This window comes from Oncorhynchus nerka, linkage group LG9b, assembly GCF_034236695.1.
Source record: "Oncorhynchus nerka isolate Pitt River linkage group LG9b, Oner_Uvic_2.0, whole genome shotgun sequence".
In the NCBI taxonomy this organism is placed as follows: Eukaryota; Metazoa; Chordata; class Actinopteri; order Salmoniformes; family Salmonidae; genus Oncorhynchus; species Oncorhynchus nerka.
Genome location: NC_088424.1, coordinates 31012218 through 31029904, shown reverse-complemented (window position 1 = coordinate 31029904; position 17687 = coordinate 31012218). Strand labels below are relative to the sequence as shown.

Below are 17687 nucleotides of genomic sequence, written 5' to 3'. Positions count from 1 at the left end.
GGCTTTGGGGCAGGTTGGTCATTCAGGAGCCTACATGGCTTTGGGCCAGGTTGGTCATTCAGGAGCCTACCTGGCTTTGGGGCAGGTTGGTCATTCAGGAGCCTACCTGGCTTTGGGGCAGGTTGGTCATTAAGGAGCCTACCTGGCTTTGGGGCAGGTTGGTCATTCAGGAGTCTACCTGGCTTTGGGGCAGGTTGGTCATTCAGGAGCCTACCTGGCTTTGGGGCAGGTTGATCATTCAGGAGCCTACCTGGCTTTGGTGCAGGATGGTCATTCAGGAGTCTACCTGGCTTTGGGGCAGGTTGGTCATTCAGGAGCCTACCTGGCTTTGGGGCAGGTTGGTCATTCAGGAACCTACCTGGCTTTTGGGAAGGTAGGTCATTCAGGAGTCTACCTGGCTTTGGGGCAGGTTGGTAATTTAGGAGCCTACCTGGCTTTGGGGCAGGTTGGTCATTGAGGAACCTACCTGGCTTTTGGGAAGGTTGGTCATTCAGGAACCTACCTGGCTTTGGGGCAGGTTGGTCATTCAGGAGACTACATGGCTTTGGGCCAGGTTGGTCATTCAGGAGCCTACCTGGCTTTGGGGCAGGTTGGTCATTCAGGAGCCTACCTGGCTTTGGGGCAGGTTGGTCATTAAGGAGCCTACCTGGCTTTGGGGCAGGTTGGTCATTCAGGAACCTACCTGGCTTTTGGGAAGGTTGGTCATTCAGGAGTCTACCTGGCTTTGGGGCAGGTTGGTCATTCAGGAGCCTACCTGGCTTTGGGGCAGGTTGGTCATTGAGGAACCTACCTGGCTTTTGGGAAGGTTGGTCATTCAGGAGTCTACCTGAATTTGGTGCAGGTTGGTCATTCAGGAGTCTACCTGGCTTTGGGGCAGGTTGGTCATTCAGGAACCTACCTGGCTTTGGGGCAGGTTGGTCATTCAGGAGCCTACCTGGCTTTGGTGCAGGATGGTCATTCAGGAGTCTACCTGGCTTTGGGGCAGGTTGGTCATTCAGGAACCTACCTGGCTTTGGGGCAGGTTGGTCATTCAGGAGCCTACATGGCTTTGGGCCAGGTTGGTCATTCAGGAGCCTACCTGGCTTTGGGGCAGGTTGGTCATTCAGGAGCCTACCTGGCTTTGGGGCAGGTTGGTCATTAAGGAGCCTACCTGGCTTTGGGGCAGGTTGGTCATTCAGGAGTCTACCTGGCTTTGGGGCAGGTTGGTCATTCAGGAGCCTACCTGGCTTTGGGGCAGGTTGATCATTCAGGAGCCTACCTGGCTTTGGTGCAGGATGGTCATTCAGGAGTCTACCTGGCTTTGGGGCAGGTTGGTCATTCAGGAGCCTACCTGGCTTTGGGGCAGGTTGGTCATTCAGGAACCTACCTGGCTTTTGGGAAGGTAGGTCATTCAGGAGTCTACCTGGCTTTGGGGCAGGTTGGTAATTCAGGAGCCTACCTGGCTTTGGGGCAGGTTGGTCATTGAGGAACCTACCTGGCTTTTGGGAAGGTTGGTCATTCAGGAACCTACCTGGCTTTGGGGCAGGTTGGTCATTCAGGAGCCTACATGGCTTTGGGCCAGGTTGGTCATTCAGGAGCCTACCTGGCTTTGGGGCAGGTTGGTCATTCAGGAGCCTACCTGGCTTTGGGGCAGGTTGGTCATTCAGGAGCCTACCTGGCTTTGGGGCAGGTTGGTCATTAAGGAGCCTACCTGGCTTTGGTGCAGGATGGTCATTCAGGAGTCTACCTGGCTTTGGGGCTGGTTGGTCATTCAGGAGTCTACCTGGCTTTGGGGCAGGTTGGTCATTCAGGAGCCTACCTGGCTTTGGGGCAGGTTGGTCATTCAGGAGCCTACCTGGCTTTGGGGCAGGTTGGTCATTAAGGAACCAACCTGGCTTTGGGGCAGGTTGATCATTCAGGAGCCTAACTGGCTTTGGGGCAGGTTGGTCATTCAGGAACCCACCTGGCTTTTGGGAAGGTTGGTCATTCAGGAGTCTACCTGGCTTTGGGGCAGGTTGGTCATTGAGGAACCTACCTGGCTTTTGGGAAGGTTGGTCATTCAGGAGTCTACCTGAATTTGGTGCAGGTTGGTCATTCAGGAGTCTACCTGGCTTTGGGGCAGGTTGGTCATTCAGGAACCTACCTGGCTTTGGGGCAGGTTGGTCATTCAGGAACCTACCTGGCTTTGGGGCAGGTTGGTCATTCAGGAGCCTACCTGGCTTGGTGAAGGATGGTCATTCAGGAGTCTACCTGGCTTTGGGGCAGGTTGGTCATTCAGGAACCTACCTGGCTTTGGGGCAGGTTGGTCATTCAGGAGCCTACATGGCTTTGGGCCAGGTTGGTCATTCAGGAGCCTACCTGGCTTTGGGGCAGGTTGGTCATTCAGGAGCCTACCTGGCTTTGGGGCAGGTTGTTCATTAAGGAGCCTACCTGGCTTTGGGGCAGGTTGGTCATTCAGGAGTCTACCTGGCTTTGGGGCAGGTTGGTCATTCAGGAGCCTACCTGGCTTTGGGGCAGGTTGATCATTCAGGAGCCTACCTGGCTTTGGTGCAGGATGGTCATTCAGGAGTCTACCTGGCTCTGGGGCAGGTTGGTCATTAAGGAGCCTACCTGGCTTTGGTGCAGGATGGTCATTCAGGAGTCTACCTGGCTCTGGGGCAGGTTGGTCATTCAGGATCCTACCTGGCTTTGGGGCTGGTTGGTCATTCAGGAGTCTATCTGGCTTTGGGGCAGGTTGGTCATTCAGGAGCCTACCTGGCTTTGGGGCAGGTTGGTCATTCAGGAGCCTACCTGGCTTTGGGGCAGGTTGGTCATTAAGGAACCAACCTGGCTTTGGGGCAGGTTGATCATTCAGGAGCCTAACTGGCTTTGGGGCAGGTTGGTCATTCAGGAACCCACCTGGCTTTTGGGAAGGTTGGTCATTCAGGAGTCTACCTGGCTTTGGGGCAGGTTGGTCATTGAGGAACCTACCTGGCTTTTGGGAAGGTTGGTCATTCAGGAGTCTACCTGAATTTGGTGCAGGTTGGTCATTCAGGAGTCTACCTGGCTTTGGGGCAGGTTGGTCATTCAGGAACCTACCTGGCTTTGGGGCAGGTTGGTCATTCAGGAACCTACCTGGCTTTGGGGCAGGTTGGTCATTCAGGAGCCTACCTGGCTTGGTGAAGGATGGTCATTCAGGAGTCTACCTGGCTTTGGGGCAGGTTGGTCATTCAGGAACCTACCTGGCTTTGGGGCAGGTTGGTCATTCAGGAGCCTACATGGCTTTGGGCCAGGTTGGTCATTCAGGAGCCTACCTGGCTTTGGGGCAGGTTGGTCATTCAGGAGCCTACCTGGCTTTGGGGCAGGTTGTTCATTAAGGAGCCTACCTGGCTTTGGGGCAGGTTGGTCATTCAGGAGTCTACCTGGCTTTGGGGCAGGTTGGTCATTCAGGAGCCTACCTGGCTTTGGGGCAGGTTGATCATTCAGGAGCCTACCTGGCTTTGGTGCAGGATGGTCATTCAGGAGTCTACCTGGCTCTGGGGCAGGTTGGTCATTCAGGAGCCTACCTGGCTTTGGGCCAGGTTGGTCATTCAGGAACCTACCTGGCTTTGGGGCAGGTTGGTCATTCAGGAGTCTACCTGGCTCTGGGGCAGGTTGGTCATTCAGGAGCCTACCTGGCTTTGGGCCAGGTTGGTCATTCAGGAACCTACCTGGCTTTGGGGCAGGTTGGTCATTCAGGGGCCTGTCTGGCTTTGGGGCAGGTTGGTCATTCAGGAGCCTGTCTGGCTTTGGGGCAGGTTGGTCATTCAGTAGCCTACCTGGCTTTGGGGCAGGTTGGTCATTCAGGAGTCTTCCTGGCTTTGGGGCAGGTTAGTCATTCAGGAGCCGACCTGGCTTTGTGGCAGGTTGGTCATTCAGGAGCCTACCTGGCTTTGGGGCAGGTGCTCATTCAGGAGTCTACCTGGCTTTTGGGCAGGTTGGTCATTCAGGACCCTACCTGGCTTTGGGCAGGTTGGTCATTAAGGAACCTACCTGGCTTTAGGGCAGGTTGGTCATTAAGGAGCCTACATGGCTTTGGGCCAGGTTGGTCATTCAGGAGCTGTTACATTGCACAACCTTCAATGTTATGTCATAATTATGTAAAATTCTGGCAAATTAGGTGCCTCAAACTGTTGCATATACACTGACTGCGTGCAATGAACGCAAGAGAAGTGACACAATGTCACCTGGTTAACATTGCCTGCTAACCTGGATTTCTTTTATCTAAATATGCAGGTTTAAAAATATATACTTCTGTGTATTGATTTTAAGAAAGTCTGTCGTTCTGCCCCTGAACGAGGCAGTTAACCCACCGTTCCTAGGCCGTCATTGAAAATAAGAATGTGTTCTTAACTGACTTGCCTAGTTAAATAAAGATGAACTAAAGGTGTAATAAAAAAATAAAAAATAAAAAAATCGGCCAAATCAGTGTCCAAAAATAATCGGCCATTCCGATTAATCGGTCAACCTCTACCCCGCACCTCTCTGATTCAGAGGTGTTAGGTTAACTGCAGTAAACACATTTCAGTTGAATGCATTCAGTTGTACAACTGACTAGGTATCCCCCTTTCCCTTTCTCTTTCCATTTCACTTGGATAAATCACATTTTGATCATGTGAATCCCATTTGTGTGTAGCCTTGTACTAGTTGTGCAATAACTGGTTTACAGTGACTTTAGCAACTCTTGTCATGTGCTTGCACTTCCCTTTGCCCTCCAGCCTAACTGTTCACCAAAATCTAGACTTTTTGGGTGCATTTGCTCACACACCCAGTGAGTCACCCTCCTGCCAAAGTCTACAACCTTGAAGGTTAGTTGACATTTTTTCAGGTTTGTTGAGCCTTCTGTTGGTCATCTGTTGATTTTGAAGGCAGGCAGATTGACCCTCACCTCTGTCTCTGTGTCTCTATCTCCCTCACCCTCTGTCTCTCTCTCTCCCTCACCCTTTGCCTATCTCTCTCTCTCTCCCTCAAACTCTGTCTCTCTCTCCCTCTGTCTCTGTGTCTCTCTCACCCTCTGTCTCTGTGTCTCTATCTCCCTCGCCCTCTGTCTCTCTCTCTCTCTCTTCCTCACCCTTTGCCTCTCTCTCTCTCTCTCCCTCAAACTCTGTCTCTCTCTCCCTCACCCTCTGTCTCTCTCTCTCCCTCACCCTTTGCCTCTCTCTCTCTCTCCCTCAAACTCTCTCTCTCCCTCACCCTCTGTCTCCGTGTCTCTCTCTCACCCTCACCCTTTCGCTCTCTCTCTCTCTCCCTCAAACTCTGTATCTTTCTCCCTCTGTCTCTGTGTCCCTCTCCCTCTGTCTCTGGGTCTCTCTCTCCCTCACCCTCTGTCTCTGTGTCTCTCTCTCTCTCTCCCTCAAACTCTGTCTCTCTCTCCCTCTGTCTCTCTCTCTCCCTCTGTCTCTGTGTCTCTCTCCCTCTGTCTCTGTGTCTCTCTCTCCCTCACCCTCCGTGTCTCTCTCCCCCTCACCCTCTGTCTCTGTGTCTCTCCCTCCTTCACCCTCTGTCTCTGTGTCTCTCCTTCACCCTCTGTCTCTGTGTCTCTCTCTCCTTCACCCTCTGTCTCTGTGTCTCTCCCTCACCCTCTGTCTCTGTGTCTCTCTCTCCCTCACCCTCTGTGTCTCTCTCTCCTTCACCCTCTGTCTCTGTGTCTCTATATCCCTCACCCTCTGTCTCTCTCTCTCTCTCCCTCACCCTTTGCCTCTCTCTCTCTCTCTCTCTCTCTCTCTCTCTCGCTCTCTCAAACTCTGTCTCTCTCTCCCTCACCCTCTGTCTCTGTGTCTCTCTCTCCCTCACCCTCTGTGTCTCTCTCTCCTTCACCCTCTGTCTCTGTGTCTCTCTCTCCTTCACCCTCTGTCTCTGTGTCTCTCCCTCACCCTCTGTCTCTGTGTCTCTCTCTCCCTCACCCTCTGTGTCTCTCTCTCCTTCACCCTCTGTCTCTGTGTCTCTCTCTCCTTCACCCTCTGTCTCTGTGTCTCTCCCTCACCCTCTGTCTCTGTGTCTCTCTCTCTCCCTCACCCTTTGTCTCTCTCTCGCTCTCCCTCAAACTCTGTCTCTCTCTCCCTCTGTCTCTGTGTCTCTCTCACCCTCTGTCTCTGTGTCTCTATCTCCCTCACCCTCTGTCTCTCTCTCTCTCTCTTCCTCACCCTTTGCCTCTCTCTCTCTCTCTCCCTCAAACTCTGTCTCTCTCTCCCTCACCCTCTGTCTCTCTCTCTCTCCCTCACCCTTTGCCTCTCTCTCTCTCTCTCCCTCAAACTCTTTCTCTCTCTCCCTCACCCTCTGTCTCTGTGTCTCTCTCTCTCCCTCACCCTTTGTCTCTCTCTCTCTCCCTCAAACTCTGTCTCTCTCTCCCTCTGTCACTGTGTCCCTCTCCCTCTGTCTCTGTGTGTCTCTCCCTCTGTCTCTGTGTGTCTCTCTCTCTCTCCCTCAAACTCTTTCTCTCTCTCCCTCTGTCTCTGTGTCTCTCTCCCTCTGTCTCTGTGTCTCTCTCTCCCTCACCCTCTGTCTCTGTGTCTCTCCCTCCTTCACCCTCTGTCTCTGTGTCTCTCCTTCACCCTCTGTCTCTGTGTCTCTCTCTCCTTCACCCTCTGTCTCTGTGTCTCTCCCTCACCCTCTGTCTCTGTGTCTCTCTCTCCCTCACCCCCTGTCTCTCTCTCTCTCTCTTCCTCACCCTTTGCCTCTCTCTCTCTTTCTCTCTCTCTCTCCCTCAAACTCTGTCTCTCTCTCCCTCACCCTTTGCCCCTCTCTCTCTCTCTCTCTCTCTCTCTCTCTCTCTCTCTCTCTCTCTCTCTCCCTCACCCTCTGTCTCTGTGTCTCTCTCTCTCCCTCACCCTTTGTCTCTCTCTCTCTCTCCCTCAAACTCTGACTCTCTCTCCCTCTGTCTCTGTGTCCCTCTGTCTCTGTGTCTCTCTCTCCCTCACCCTCCGTCTCTGTGTCTCTCTCTCTCCCTCACCCTTTGTCTCTCTCTCTCTCTCTCCCTCACCCTCCGTGTCTCTCTCTCCCTCACCCTCTGTCTCTGTGTCTCTCCCTCCTTCACCCTCTGTCTCTGTGTCTCTCCTTCACCCTCTGTCTCTGTGTCTCTCTCTCCCTCACCCTCTGTCTCTGTGTCTCTCTCTCCTTCACCCTCTGTCTCTGTGTCTCTCCCTCACCCTCTGTATCTGTGTCTCTCCCTCACCCTCTGTCTCTGTGTCTCTCTCTCCCTCACCCTCTGTGTCTCTCTCTCCTTCACCCTCTGTCTCTGTGTCTCTCTCTCCTTCAGCCTCTGTCTCTGTGTCTCTCCCTCACCCTCTGTCTCTGTGTCTCTCTCTCCCTCACCCTCTGTGTCTCTATCTCCTTCACCCTCTGTCTCTGTGTTTCTCTCTCCCTCGCCCTCTGTCTCTGTGTCTCTCTCTCCCTCGCCCTCTGTCTCTGTGTCTCTCTCTCCTTCAGCCTCTGTCTCTGTGTCTCTCCCTCACCCTCTGTCTCTGTGTCTCTCTCTCCCTCACCCTCTGTGTCTCTATCTCCTTCACCCTCTGTCTCTGTGTCTCTCTCTCCCTCGCCCTCTGTCTCTGTGTCTCTCTCTCCCTCTCTCTCTGTGTCTCTCTCGCCCTTGTCACTGTTTGTTCTCTGTTATACAGTATCAGAGTTATTCTCTGAGCTGAGAAAGATTCAGGTCAAAGTCCACAAGTCAAACAGAAAACTGAGAGATTCAGTTCAGTCTGTGGTCTGTTTTTACATCAGCTCCATTTAAACGTCTGACCTCACAATGTTGTACAGTATGTCATCTATCATCAGAGGTCAGAGGTCAAATCCTCACTTTACCCCAGACCAATACCACTGTCTCCTTTAAAAGCAATAACTCATCACTCCTATAGCCCCCCTGCAGTCCTGTGACATTTGTTATGTGAAATGGGTGAATGATCTAGACCAGAGATGGGAAACACTGATGGGGGGTGGTGGCCACAAAAAAATCTGAACTCATCATGAGGGGCTTTAGTTGCTCGTGGGTCTGTGTACCCACATCCATACCCACACATGCAGTCGGAGCCGGCCTCAGCCTTTTTGGGGGTCCTTAGTAAAATGTTTTACAGAAATGTTCCTGCAATTCTACAACTTCTGCCATAGGCTGGAGAGACATGTTAGCATTTTTAATATGAGAAATGGTTTTAATATGATATCTGATTGAGAATGACACACAAAATCAATGGGGGCCCCTCGGTCGGTAATCTACTTCTGTAACCGATGTGAAATGGCTAGCTAGTTAGCGGGGTGCGCGCTAATAGCGTTTCAATCGGTGACATCACTCGCTCTGAGATCTTGAAGTAGTTGTTCCCCTTGCTCTGCAAGGGCGGCGGCTTTTGTGGAGCAATGGGTAACGATGCTTCGGAGGGTGGCTGTTGTCGATGTGTGCAGAGGGTCCCTGGTTCGAGCCCAGGTAGGGGCGAGGAGAGGGACGGAAGCTATCCTGTTTCACTTGCTCCATAAAGATCCGATAATACCCCATGTGTAATCCTTACCTGCCCCATCCCCTCTTGCTTTCAGGGGTTGACATGGAAACCCGGAGATAGTTTACTGATTCCAGTGTAGTGTGCAAAGTGGCCCAATCTGAGTGCTATTTCTAGGAAAAAGATTGAAGTGTCTCTGTGGTTGAGAGAGAGAGAGGTACACTCTCTATCTGCGTAGGGGGGTGGAGGGACTGCCATATGGTCTATGGTGACCTTTGCCAGACGGCCCTATGGCTTTACCAAAATGCAAAACGTAATCTTCATGGATTTTCTCTTTTATTTGTTCTGACTCATCCTCAATCACCCCAGGCAACCAGGAGCCTACCTGGCTTTGGGGCAGGTTGGTCATTCAGGACCCTACCTGGCTTTGGGGCAGGTTGGTCATTCAGGAGCCTACCTGGCTTTGGGGCAGGTTGGTCATTCAGGAGCCTACCTGGCTTTGGGGCAGGTTGGTCATTCAGGACCCCACCTGGCTTTGGGGCAGGTTGGTCATTCAGGAACCTACCTGTCTTTGGGGCAGGATGGTCATTCAGGAGCCTACCTCAGGGGTTTCCCAATAAGTTATTACATCGTTATGTCATACTGAGCACCTAGAAATAGAAACAATGTTTCTGTTTTGTCAGGTATGGGGACATCCAAATATCCAACTAACACACAAACCATGTGCTGTATCAGGTGTAGTCTATCTGTAGACTCTTCCAAGTATAGCTGGGCCAAACTAGTCTTGTCTTTTGTAACTAAGAATACCTGCTTTTTAAACTGAGCTCTGGTGAGTGTTAGGCTTGTATGTGAAAACAGGGCACAAAGCTTACATTCACTTGCTTGCCTTTATCTAAACTAGGTAAGGAAATAACACACACTTTCAACAAAATACATTTAGTCTTTCTCTGCTCTCTCTCTATCCTCTTTTCACCCTGTCTCTATGTTGTCTTTCTCTGCTCTCTCTCTATCCTCTTTTCACCCTGTCTCTATGTTGTCTTTCTCTGCTCTCTCTCTATCCTCTTTTCACCCTGTCTCTATGTTGTCTTACTAACATACAAACCTTTTTTTTGAGATAAAGTTCAGGAAAATGTTCTGATACCTGAGCCGACTTAAATAGTCATCATTAGTTAATTCCCCTCTTAGCCAAGCAGAAAGAGAAAAAACAGTGTGAGCACAACAACGTCACATCAACAAATCTGTTGTGTACTTTGGTGGTCATTGCTGGTTCAGCTGACCCAATTAGATTGGATAAAGTCTCTGGTGAGTAGAACAACAGCGGGCCTGCTTTGCTTCCCACTGAGTTTGAATGAGTTCCACTTGAGGCCACCAACCGCTGTCTATCTTGTTATATAGGGTGTCAAATACCAAACATCTGGACACTCACTGAGGAGTCTGTGTTCTTGGCCAGTTCAGTTCCATCATCCATCAAGGCCAGTTTGATACGTTCAACTGCTTGACATATTGTTCTCCGTTACTGTATTCTGAGAGAAGTAGCTAAGTAGTTGCATTTTATTGACCTATAAGGACAGAGAAAATGGTACAGGCAGCTACCCGTTGTTTCTATTGGCTTATAAGGACATAATGTCACCACACTCCCAAAAAACCTCCCCAAATTCAGTTTTTACCGTTCTCCATGTCTCTTTTGAGTCTATTTTTAAAAAACTCTGCAGTTGACACCTGCTTTACTACTTAACGTCTGTATGTTTCTACAGCTGGAGTCTAGCTGATGCAACACTTGACAAGGCTTTCAGGCAGCCTGGGAATGTGTGTCTCTTTTTGTTTTCCAGATAGCATTTTCTCTGCTTTAATATACACTGAGTGTACAAAACATTATGAACACCTGTTCTTTCCGTGATACAGACTGACCAGGTGAATCTAGGTGAAAGCTGTGAACCCTTATTGATGTCACTAATTAAATTAACTTAAATCAGTGTAGATGAAGGTAAGGAGACAGGTTAAAGAAGGATTTTCAAGCCTTTAGACAACGGAGACATTGATTATGTATGTTTACCATTCAGAGGGTGAATAGTCAAGACAAAAGATTTAAGTGCCTATAAACGGGGTATGGTGGTAGGTGCCAGGTGCTCCAGTTTGAGTGAACACTGCTGGGATTTTCACGCTCAACAGTTCCTGTGTGTATCATGAATGGTCCACTACCCAAAGGACATCCAGCCAACTTGACACAACTGTGGGAAGCATTGGAGTCAACATGGGCCAGCATCCCTGTGGAACGCTTTCGACACCTTGTAGAGTCCATGCCCTGACACATTGAGGCTGTTATGAGGGCAAAAGGTGGTGCAACTCAATATTAGGACAGTGTTCCTAATGTTTTGTACACTCAAGGTGAGTCTTGTTTTGACTCTCTCCAGCCTGCTTCCAAACACACGTAGACGCACATTACGTGGTATGTATTTGTAGGTAGGTGTGTCTTATCTTATCATTTGCGAACCCTGCCTCCCTTTACACATTACACCTTCACAGAGACCGCTAACATTGGATTGTATTACTCCCGTTTTATGTTTTTTTTTACAGTGCTAATGTCCTACATTTTAGGACAAAAGGCAAGGGGAGTGGAGAGCATGTATTGAACCAGTTTGCATAATACCTGATGTTTGCAAAAGACTATACCTGATGTTTGCATAAGACTATACCTGATGTTTGCAAAAGACTATACCTAATGTTTGCAAAAGACTATACCTGATGTTTGCAAAAGACTATACCTGATGTTTGCAAAAGACTATACCTGATGTTTGCATAAGACTATACCTGATGTTTGCAAAAGACTATACCTGATGTTTTCAAAAGACTATACCTGATGTTTGCAAAAGACTATACCTGATGTTTGCAAAAGACTATACCTGATGTTTGCAAAAGACTATACCTGATGTTTGCAAAAGACTATACCTGATGTTTGCAAAAGACTATACCTGATGTTTGCATAAGACTATACCTGATGTTTGCAAAAGACTATACCTGATGTTTGCAAAAGACTATACCTGATGTTTGCAAAAGACTATACCTGATGTTTGCATAAGACTATACCTGATGTTTGCATAAGACTATACCTGATGTTTGCATAAGACTATACCTGATGTTTGCATAAGACTATACCTGATTTTGTGTTTGTGCTTGAGAGTTGAATAAGTAAAAACACTTGGTAAAGAAAATTATAAAGAGCTGTTTGGCTGTTACTAAGGGTTGTCTATTTTAGTGCATTTGCTATCGACTAACATTGTTTGAGAGAGAGAGAGAGAGAGAGAGAGAGAGAGAGAGAGAGAGAGAGAGAGAGGTTGGGAGAGGAGAGGAGGGAGGGAGAGAAAGAACGAGACAGTGTGTGAGAGGGAGGGAGAAAGAGAGAGGGAGAAAGAGAGTGAGACAGAAAGAGAAATATAGCTGACGCCAATGCCAAGCCTTTTCCAGAGCTCTTGTTTGTTCTCCTGATAGCATGACTACAGTAGATGGGCACCGTTAGCTTTACCTGAGGTAGTGGAGACATCTGAGATTAGAGCCGTGGCTGGAGTCTAGGAGGACGTGACCTCATACTCATGTCTTAGTTATAGAGGGACACACTCAGATTAAGTAGTTAGAAATGGTTAAGTATGAGTTTATAGGTTTATAAAGAATAAGGTAACGTATTGGTCTGCATTTCTGCACTGCACACCCCTGGGATCCAGCAAATCCTTCATCCATCTCTTTCTTCCTTGCCCTAGTCTTTTCATCGTTTTGTGTCTTGTTTCTGTGTCCTGAAGGGAGTGAAGAAGCCTTTCACTGAGGTCATCAAGGCCAACATCGGTGACGCCCATGCCATGGGCCAGCAGCCAATCACCTTCTTCCGACAGGTCTGCTTTTATTCCCTAAGTTCCAAACCATTTATTTAATACCTCAGTTCTCTTTTTGATTACAGGATGTCTTTCATTCTCCTTTATCATTTGAAACCGTTCTGTCAAAGGCAAAAACACATTGTGACCTTTTCATGCAGATTCATGTGGTGTTTCATGCAGATTTGTGTACGTTATTCAGCATCAACTTCTGCCTGTTCCTCACCTTACTCTCTGTCCTCCCTTCCTCCTCAAGGTCTTGGCACTCTGCTCCTACCCGGAACTATTGAATGAAAACATGTTTCCAGAGGATGCCAAAAACAGAGCACGACGCATTCTGCAGGCTTGTGGAGGCGGTAGTGTGGGTATGTTGTTCATGCACTGGATGGAATGTGTATTGTAAGGATGTAAGTTAAAATATAATTATGTTTTGGCCAATAGGCCTGTGTTAGCCTTTTGGTGACCGCATAAATAATGAAATGACCTCCAACTCCGGTCCTGGAGCACTGTAGTGTATTGAGTTCTCTCTCTCTCTCTCTCTCTCTCAGGTGCATACAGTGCCAGCCAGGGAATAGACTGTGTGCGGCAGGACGTGGCTCGCTACATCGAGCGTCGGGACGGGGGTGTACCCTGTGACCCAGACAACGTCTACCTCACCACCGGCGCCAGCGACGGCATCGTAGTAAGAACTCAATACAAAATCAAATAATTGTGTTTTAAAGTAACATTCTCACTGCAGATAAAGAGGAAGGCGTAAGGAGAGCTTTGAGGATTATAGGTTTGAGGTGCACCTATCAGTCGGTCTATCTCCCAGCAACTTTATCACCTATTATTCTTGATTGATTGATTGATTGATTGCATGAATGACCTACCATTTGCTCACCAACTCACTCCCTTCTCCTCTCCCCTGTCTTTCCTAGACCATGCTGAAACTATTGGTGCGTGGTGAGGGTGCATCGAGGACAGGGGTGATGATCTCCATCCCTCAGTACCCTCTGTACTCGGCTGCCCTGGCTGAGCTGGGCGCTGTACAGGTCAACTACTACCTGAACGAGGAAAAGTGCTGGAGCATGGACCTTAGTGAGCTAGAGAGCTCCCTAGCGGAGGCCAGGAAGCACTGCAACCCCAAAGCCCTCTGCATCATCAACCCTGGTAACCCCACTGGTAAGTAGCCAAGCTTAACGGGGGGTTGAACTTCCTGATTTAGCCTTGGTTTCAATTCTCCTCATTAAGAAATGCGACTGAGAACGAGATTTGAGTCTTGAAGACGTGCTTTGATGTGGGTGTCTCTCTTGTGTGTTCAAACATTAGAAGTGTATGTATTTTTGCTCTGCCAAAACAGTTACACTCACCCTTCTAGATAACTTGCAACTTTCTAAACAGTTCTTGTGTCTGTTCTTGCGTTATTCCTAATTATCTTGCAAAATATCAGTTTTCCTCCCAGTCATGACACTAGATGGGGCCAGAGGACAAAGATCCCACTTGGACAGAAACCAAAATGCCCAGTTCTACTAATATGATTCTGAACCTTTCCCTCTCCAACTCTGTGATAGGTCAGGTCCAGAGCAGACAGTGTATTGAGGACGTGATCCGATTCGCTGCTAAAGAGCGACTCTTCCTGATGGCTGATGAGGTAAACCAATCAGACCTTTTTGTCATCCTCCTCATAAACATAATTTCACCTCTACATTCATCTCTTAACTCCTGACATCCCTCTCTCTCTGTCCCTCTCCTCCAGGTGTACCAGGATAATGTGTATGCGGAGGGTTGCCAGTTCCATTCCTTTAAGAAGGTGCTTTTTGAGTTGGGACCAGAGTACTCTGACAATGTAGAACTGGCGTCCTTCCACTCCACCTCCAAGTGCTACATGGGAGAGTAAGATCATTCTCATTACTTTAACATGACCTGAAATATCAACCATTATATGACCTTACTACTTCAACCAATATAGAAATAGGGAGACCTGTAGATATGGTGCAGTTGTGTCTTGCCTTCTGAGTCTCTGGTTTCTCTCTCTCTTCTCCTGCCTGCTAGGTGTGGTTTCCGTGGGGGTTACATGGAGGTGATTAATATGGATGCGGAGGTGCAGGCCCAGCTCTCTAAGCTGGTGTCGGTCAGACTGTGTCCCCCCGTCCCTGGTCAGGCTCTGATGGACCTGGTGGTCAACTCTCCCCAGCCTGGAGAACCTTCCCACATCACCTTCATGAAGGTAATGATATATGGTCATTAAGCAGACATTGACTTAAATGACATACCAGACTGTCAACATTGATAGGGACACACATTCAATATATACTGAGTATACAAAACATTAAGAACACTGGCTCTTTCCCTGACATAGACTGACCAGGTGAATCCAGGTGAAAGCTGGGATTATTGATGTCACTTGTTAAATCCACTTCAATCAGTGTAGATGATTAAATGTAAATGTATGAAGGGGAGGAGACATGTTAAAGAAGGATGTTTAAGCCTTGAGACAATTGATACATGGATTGTGTATGTGTGCCACACACACACACACACACACACACACACACACACACACACACACACACACACACACACACACACCACACACACTCTTCTCCATGTCCAGGAGCGCACAGCCACCCTCAGTCTCCTGGCAGAGAAGGCTAAACTGACAGAGCAAATTCTGAACACAGTACCTGGGATCACATGTAACCCTGTTCAGGGAGCCATGTACTCATTCCCTAACATCAGCCTACCAGAGAAATCCATCGAGGAAGCTAAGGTCAGTTAATACCACTATAATTTACCAGGGCCCCCTTTGTGGGGTTAGCCCTGTATACACATGAATAAACAACAATTACACTATATATATTATATACACATCAATTACCCAATTATTCATTTGGTTGCAAAACACAATCATATGAAACAAACACATTCTTCAGTAGATGTACAACACAGCAGCTCTGGTGTTGAGGACTGAAATACTAATCCAGGAAATTAGAAAATTATAATTATGGAGTTTATGGTCCCATCACCTGTTGAAATAAATACACCAATTAAGTTGATATATTTGATTGTGAGATGCGTTTCCTGTATACAGTATGTACAGTACCAGTCAAAAGTTTGGACACCCCTACCTACTCATTCAAGGGTTTTTCTTTATTTGTACTCTTTTCTACATTGTAGAATAATAGTGAAGACATCAAAACTATGAAATAACACATATGGAATCATGTAGCAACCAAACAAGTGTTAAACAAATCAACATATATGTAATATTTTAGATTCTTCAAAGTAGTCATCCTTTGCCTTAAGGACAGCTTTGCACACTCTTGGCATTCTCTCAACCAGCTACACGTGGAATGCTTTTCCAACCGTCTTGAAGGAGTTCCCACATATGCTGAGCACTTGTTGGCTGCTTTTCATTCACTCTGCAGTCCAACTCATCTCAAACCATCTTAATTGGGGTGAGGTCAGGTGATTGTGGAGGCCAGGTCATCTGATAAAGCACTCCATCACTCTCCTTGGTCAAATAGCCCTTAAACAGCCTGGAGGTGTGTTGGGTCATTGTCCTGTTGAAAAACAAATGATAGTCCCACTAAGCGCAAACCAGATGGGATAGTGTATCACTACAGAATGCTGTGAATTCAGACAGTGTCACCAGCAAAGCACCCCCACACCATCACTACTCCATGCTTCACGGTGGGAACCACACATGCAGAGATCATCCGTTCACCTACTCTGCATCTCACAAAGACATGGCGGTTGGAACCAAAAATGTCCAATTTGGACTCGTCAGACCAAAGGACAGATTTCCACCGGTCTAATGTTCATTGCTGGTGTTTCTTGGCTCAAGCAAGTCTCTTCTTCTTATTGGTGTCCTTTAGTAGGAAATTCCACAAATTAACTTTTAACAAGGCACACCTGTTAATTGAAATCCATTCCAGGTGACTACCTCATGAAGCTGGTTGAGAGAATGCCAAGAGTGTGCAAAGCTGTCTTCAAGGCAAATGGTGGCTACTTTGATGAATCTCAAATCTAAAATATACTGTATTTTGAATTGTTTAACACTTTTTTGTTTACTACATGATTCCATGTGTTTTTTCATAGTTTTGATGTCTTCACTATTATTCTACAATGTAGAAAATAGTAAAAATAAAGAAAAACCCTTGAATAAGTAGGTGTGTCCAAACTTTTGACCAGTACTGTATGTGTCATCCCACTGTAATACCTCTTTTCCTCTTTGTCTCTCTCTCTCTCCCCCCAGGCGCTTGGCCAGGCTCCAGACATGTTCTACTGTATGAAGCTGTTGGAGGAGACTGGCATCTGTCTGGTCCCAGGAAGTGGCTTCGGACAGAAGGACGGCACCTACCACTTCAGGTCTGGACAACCCAGTTTACTCAAACATTTTACCACAGCCTTTCACATCCTTAGATAGGCATATCAAAAAGGGAAATTATACCCAACAAGGTAGAAATGTATGCAACAGAAAAATAGTGTATATGGCCTTTAGTTTCCAATGCCCTGCATTTCGTTCAAAGTTCCCTTTCTCTCTCTCTCTTCCTCTTTCCCTCGTTCCAGGATGACCATTCTGCCGCCCACAGACAAGCTGAAGATCTTACTGGCTAAAGTAAAAGAGTTCCACCAGAAATTCACTCAGCAGTACTCTTAACTATCTTCCTTGACTTCCTAACTTTCACCCAATCAGAAGAGAATAGCACACTGAACACTATGCGCAGTCTACCAGCCAACCTAACAGAATTTCTGTCACTAAGTGCCTACTGTGTTAGTGACTCTGTCGCCAGTCACCTTGATCATGCACTTTAGCCCCTTAGCTTATAAGATTCCAATAAATGGTGGACTCCGACTGTACATGTAAAACTGTAGTGATTATGAACACCCGGGATATTGGGAGATGTAGTTTTTAGAAATCAGGACAAGAGCTGTAGTTTTTTGGGACATATCAAATTCAGTTCAATCTGGCATACTTGATAAAATGTATATTAATTGTCATCTCAGTTGTGTTTTTGTGTGTGTGCGTGCGTGTGTGTGGGAAAGAGGTTATGTGTCCTTTTGTGTGTTTCATGATTACAACTCAAGGCCAGTATGATGGTACAGTAGTGCTGTATGAAATGAAGAAACTGAAAGCACTAGTACATTATTTCCAAACTCTGTAGAAATGATTTTGTCAGTATTGTAGACAAAGGCACAGGGAAGTATTGTATATTCTAGAAGCTTTCACAATGATTTTAAATTGAAAGTTGATTTTATTGTTTTGAAAATCTCCATCATATAGTCTTTTATAATCATAGTTTCAGTTTGGCCCTTTTTTGTGTGTACATTTTCACCATCGTACATTCTATATAGCAAACTAATGGAAAAACCTGGACAAAGAAAAGACAGCAGGGAGAAGAATTTTGAATAGCAGGAGTATGAA

At 47.4% G+C, this 17687-nt stretch overlaps 1 protein-coding gene across 4 annotated transcripts in view; it reads left to right on the top strand.

Annotated features, from left to right (window-relative positions):
* The window catches only part of LOC115114594 (alanine aminotransferase 2-like), a 51248-nt gene extending 33985 nt beyond the window's left edge, over nucleotides 1–17263 (top strand). For 3 of the 4 annotated variants that reach the window (XM_029642981.2, XM_029642980.2, XM_029642982.2), the window contains exons 2-11: nucleotides 12209–12298; nucleotides 12534–12642; nucleotides 12826–12959; nucleotides 13198–13441; nucleotides 13831–13910; nucleotides 14016–14152; nucleotides 14312–14486; nucleotides 14874–15029; nucleotides 16518–16630; nucleotides 16832–17263. In XM_029642981.2, coding sequence (XP_029498841.2) covers nucleotides 12209–12298; nucleotides 12534–12642; nucleotides 12826–12959; nucleotides 13198–13441; nucleotides 13831–13910; nucleotides 14016–14152; nucleotides 14312–14486; nucleotides 14874–15029; nucleotides 16518–16630; nucleotides 16832–16922 — 1329 coding nt within the window. In that variant the 3' untranslated portion in view covers nucleotides 16923–17263. The remainder of the gene's footprint in view (nucleotides 1–12208; nucleotides 12299–12533; nucleotides 12643–12825; nucleotides 12960–13197; nucleotides 13442–13830; nucleotides 13911–14015; nucleotides 14153–14311; nucleotides 14487–14873; nucleotides 15030–16517; nucleotides 16631–16831) is intronic. The other variant, XM_065013525.1, reaches the window with a different exon arrangement.
* Nucleotides 17264–17687: the final 424 nt, after the last annotated feature.